The sequence below is a fragment of the Glandiceps talaboti genome, chromosome 14, assembly GCF_964340395.1.
Source record: "Glandiceps talaboti chromosome 14, keGlaTala1.1, whole genome shotgun sequence".
Taxonomy (NCBI): Eukaryota; Metazoa; Hemichordata; class Enteropneusta; family Spengelidae; genus Glandiceps; species Glandiceps talaboti.
In genome coordinates, this window is record NC_135562.1 from 3400134 (window position 1) to 3405289 (window position 5156).

The 5156-nt window shown below is 34.8% G+C and overlaps 1 protein-coding gene across 1 annotated transcript in view; it reads right to left on the reverse strand.

The window, feature by feature from the left end:
- The window catches only part of LOC144445818 (uncharacterized), a 22702-nt gene extending 17546 nt beyond the window's left edge, over positions 1-5156 (reverse strand). Inside the window, exons 1-6 of the mRNA XM_078135457.1 lie at positions 4941-5156; positions 3686-3770; positions 2863-3030; positions 1750-1862; positions 590-736; positions 1-152 (exon numbers count right to left, since the gene is read on the reverse strand). The exon at positions 1-152 is cut by the window's left edge and continues 55 nt beyond it. Of these exons, the coding sequence (XP_077991583.1) occupies positions 1-152; positions 590-736; positions 1750-1862; positions 2863-3030; positions 3686-3770; positions 4941-5156 (881 nt within the window). The remainder of the gene's footprint in view (positions 153-589; positions 737-1749; positions 1863-2862; positions 3031-3685; positions 3771-4940) is intronic.

The window sequence follows — 5156 nt, forward strand, 5'->3', positions numbered from 1 at the left end:
GATTTTAAAACCACTTGTGAAAGAGACGTATCGTCTTCTAGTTGCCATGACGTTGACGATGGTATTAGTTTGACATCACACTCCAACCCACCTATGTCACATGACCTCCTCATTAAGTCATTGATACTGTCCCAGTTTTTGAAGAAAGGTTTCTGAAAGATGAACAATTAAAATTTCATTTTTACGATATGTACAATCCCATAATATTAAATATTAATACATATCTTATATAATTACATATGTACCAGAGATTACTTGCAGTGGTACACACACATACTAGTGGTATTTGCAGTGCACTGTGCAACACCAAAAACATTATCGCAGACCCCTGCATGCAAATTATATGCAAATGAGGGTATGAACATCCATGTACACATGACCTAAGGGGTTTGTTACTGCTCATCTAGCAACTCGTAGTGACAAGGCCCCTTAAGTCACTCATATTTTCCTTGGTAGAAGGAAGACAAATATTGGGGAATAACATCTAACTAGTATGCATTTGGAATTGGATAGAAAGTAAGAAACCACAGTAAATCAATAGGGTACTTAATGTTGACTGGCTCTAACATACATGTAATGAGGTACTTACCACATTTGTATCTTTTGTTCCTGAATGTGATACTAGAGTATACTTGGCTAGTGAAAATATTTTAGCTAAAATTTCTTCATATTCATGGGGTAAATTATCACCAACCATGGCAGTCAAATTACTCAAAAGAATGGTCCCAAACATAACCTATATCGAGAAAGAAAAGTCATACTTCCATTACAAACAAAAAGGAGATGGTATACATAAGTAAATTCAAAATTATTTTTATCAAAATTCAGTAAGCATGCATATGTGATGTAAACAAATTTCAAGCTCATAACTTGCAATGCAAAGTGTTTTCTATATGTACAACAATCATTTATAGCATCCATATCAACTGTAAAAAATATACTGTTCCATTTGCTAAATTGACCATATTAGAAAGGTCGCATGCCAGGCTTGTAAATAAACCAATTGGAACAGTATACTTTTACACTTGATATGAATGCTATAAATGAGTGTAGCACATACAGAAAGTGCTTTACTTCAGTGTTACACATTGTAATATGAATACTATAAACAAGTGTAGCACATACAGAAAGTGCTTTACTTCAGTGTTACTCATTGTAATATGAATGCTATAAATGAGTGTAACACATAGAGAAAGTGCTTTATTTCAGTGTTACTCATTGTAATATGAATGCTATAAATGAGTGTAACACATAGAGAAAGTGCTTTATTTCAGTGTTACTCATTGTAATATGAATGCTATAAATGAGTGTAACACATAGAGAAAGTGCTTTATTTCAGTGTTACTCATTGTAATATGAATGCTATAAATGAGTGTAACACATAGAGAAAGTGCTTTACTTCAGTGTTACTCATTGTAATATGAATGCTATAAACGAGCGTAGCATACACAGAAAGTGTTTTACTTCAGTGTTACTAATTGTAATATGAATGTTATAAACAAGTGTAGCACATACAGAAAGTGTTTTACTTCAGTGTTACTAATTGTAATATGAATGCTATAAACAAGTGTAGCACATACAGAAAGTGCTTTACTTCAGTGTTACTCATTGTAATATGAATGCTATAAACAAGTGTAGCACATACAGAAAGTGTTTTACTTCAGGGTTACTCATAATATAAATGCTATAAACAAGTGTAGCACGTAGAGAAAGTGCTTTACTTCAGTGATACTCATTGTAATATTTTACCTGATAATCACTTTGTAAATCTTCTACTATTTCACAAAGTTCGTCTAGTTGTAAGGAATGTAGTAAAAGTTTATCCTCTCCAGAATATTTGTTTAATTGAGGTAAATGAGTATCTGTAAAAAAAGAAAATAGAAAAAAAGTATACATTACACTTCTCAAAGCCAAAGTTCTTCTTTTTCAATCCTATTTTTTACTTTTGATCAGTGTTTTTGCTAAGGGTGGTAAGTATGTAAAATCTACTGAGGTTCCCATCCCATTTTACCAGGGTTTCCAAACAAATTACCATAGACTCTATGGGGAAACACTGCTATTTTTACCCCTTTCTCCCTTTCTGTTACCGGGGTTCCCGAACCTTAGCAAAAACACTGTTTGATAATCAAGACAAACTACTTATATATAAATATGAAAGAAATGTCCAATGGAGATGTGATTGCACAGTAACAGTAAATAACAATGTTAGGGTTGAGATTGCACAGACTCAGTAACATGTATACAGTGCTCTATAGTGGTTTGCTGTTACATATATTTCTCGGTGACTGAAAGAACTGCGGTAGACCAGCTAGCACATTAGCAGAAGCAAAACACATCAGAGAGAAAGGACATTAAATTGGTTGGAGTGAAGTCAAAGTCCTCGATAGGCAGTTCAACTGGCCCAAACGTGGTATTACACAGGCCATCTACATTACGAGATGCCAAATAACATGAACAGGGATGAGGGACAGTACTTTCTCCCAAAGATATATGGGAGCATTCTCAGTGATCACATCACAACAGCATCATCTATCATAAAGTGAACAAGACTGACAGTTTGTAGTCAAAAGCTCTCAGCTTATTAAATCATGTTGTGTGTATTAGTTAAAATGTTAGTACTCATGTATTTCTCATATTCCACTAAGCTTGTACTGGTAACCATAGCAAGTTTATAATTAGGGGTTTAACAAGACCCACATAATGGTGCTTTACAAGTAGATATATATCCTGAAGGTGAAATTTGCATATATGCCGTGAAAATAATAACCGAGCTCATCAAACCCATACTGTAAGTCCGGACCTACATGTACACCTTATTGAACAAGTCACGTGTGATATAGCATCAATATTCAAATGTCTTACCTGGAATGATGACTGCAGCTATAGTTGATAAACTATTCTTCTGTGATGCCAAATGATATGCTGTTATGCCAGTGCCAATTTCTAAGTAACTACCTTGATCTACATACAAATCTTCTTTTAAAGGATCTGTGTAACTATAGCCTGGTACAGATTTAATTTTTACTCTCTCTGTAATGTAACAAAACATGTCAAATGTAACTCTAGCTTACTGGTACAGATTTAAATTTTACACATAGCTTTCAGCTTTTGAACCATTTAGTCAATAACAAATCTTCGTTAAAAGCATACATGTACATCTATAACTTACTACTTCATATTCTGAATTTTCCCAACAAATATGGCCACCATTTGGCAGAGATTGAGAATTAAGTGATATGCGTACATGTATGAGGACCATAGTATCTGACATTTGTGTTAGGTTTGATTGAAATCTGATTATGCATTTCAGAGATGTAGGTAGACACACATTTATGCACGAATGGATATGACTCATGAAAGCTGCATCAGGCCTCGCATGTTAGCGGCTAAAACATTCACAAAGAGATCTCTGGTAGTGGTAATCAAAGAGAGAAATCTGGTATAATTGTATACACTCTGTACCATGAACCATAAATCTGATGGGCACCCCAGTAAAATACATTTTGTAGCTGGGGACCACAGGCACATTTTACCAATTACAAAAAATGTACAGTGACAAAATACACTGTACCACCCACAACAATTACACTACAAATAAAAAATTTCAATTAAAATAGAAACATTTTTGTTAGAATAGAAATTTTCATTTACTAAAAATTTATCTGCAAGTGTAAACATTTCTTACCATTTTTGGGTAAATTGCCTACTCTTAAAGCTGACCATAGTCTGCTCATTATCTCAATGTCATTAGGTACTGTCGCTTCATGTTCCTTTGAGAGAGAGAAAACATAAATAATATTTCAATATTTTTTTTGATATTTATTGATTTCACCAGGAAATTAATTATATGATGTAGGTGTAGAATGAAAATTGATCAAGATCCAAAAAAGGGAATGAACTGAACAGTTGTTTAGAAGGTAAACACGGTTGATAAGAAAGATTGTGTTAAACAAATTCATATTATTACTGTATTAACAGTAACTGGAGTCCAGAAATAATTATCATACCATGTGAGATCTCACCGTGCAAATGATCTACCAAACTATACAGTAAAGAGACATCACACATGGCTTTGATTGTGTTACTTGTTGGATGATTTTGATATGATACAGTGTTCCTATCAACCATATCTAGTTCTAAAAAAACAACTGTATCCATTCTAGCATAGAAACTAGCCATGGGCTCAATTCTCTCCAGTGGAGAGAGATATGAGAAAATCACACCCACAGACAGCTGCTAGACTATGTCCATTCCATTTTTGCAGTCTGATTAATTTCCATTGTAATGAATCATATCTGTCACATCCTCTTATTTGACATTCCTGGGTGGAAAGACAGGAAGATCATGCTATGTGTTTTTACTTCAGAGTAAAAATTTAGAAAATGTGAGGTGTTTTTCAAGAAAAGATGGTTACTATATTGTAGCTACAGTACATCGTGAGACTCTCACTAAATACATCCATGAGTACACCAACAAGACATATACACTTATTTCCTAGTTTATGTTTGATCAATCATTATCATACATACGTCTGTAATGTATTTGATTTGCAATAACTGTGGAGGAAAAACATATGTTGTTTGCATATATATAACAAACCAAAAGTGGTTGGAAAAATTTGTATGTGAGTGGGAGGGGGGCTGGACAGATTTTTCTATAGCTCTGCAAGAGAACGTGTTTTGTCACATATACACTTGATTGAATGTTCCAATCATAGACCCCCCCCCCCCCCCCCCCCCCACCTATTCCATGGTCCAATCTAATCACAATCATGGCAATGGCTATACTGATAAACATAGCACTATGGAGTAATGTGATAGCCAGAGATCGAATCAAGGGACACTTCACAGCATACATCATTATCACACTCACGTCACCGAATGTAATGCTAAGAAGTGAGACAGCTGCACTATTTGAGATAAAAGAAGTCTGTCACTTACTTGTAACTCAGGGGCATCTCCACCTGGTAAATATACTTGAGCCTGAGGTATTTCACGCCCTGCCTTGTCTAACAGATGACCGGTGTACTTCCCGTTTGCATAAAAATCCTTGAAAACCTCAACTGATATTTCTTGCCAGTGTTGTCTCTTGGTATTTGACTTGCGATTTTGTGACAAATTCTTGTCGCTATGTCCACTCAAGGTCGTGTGTGACAT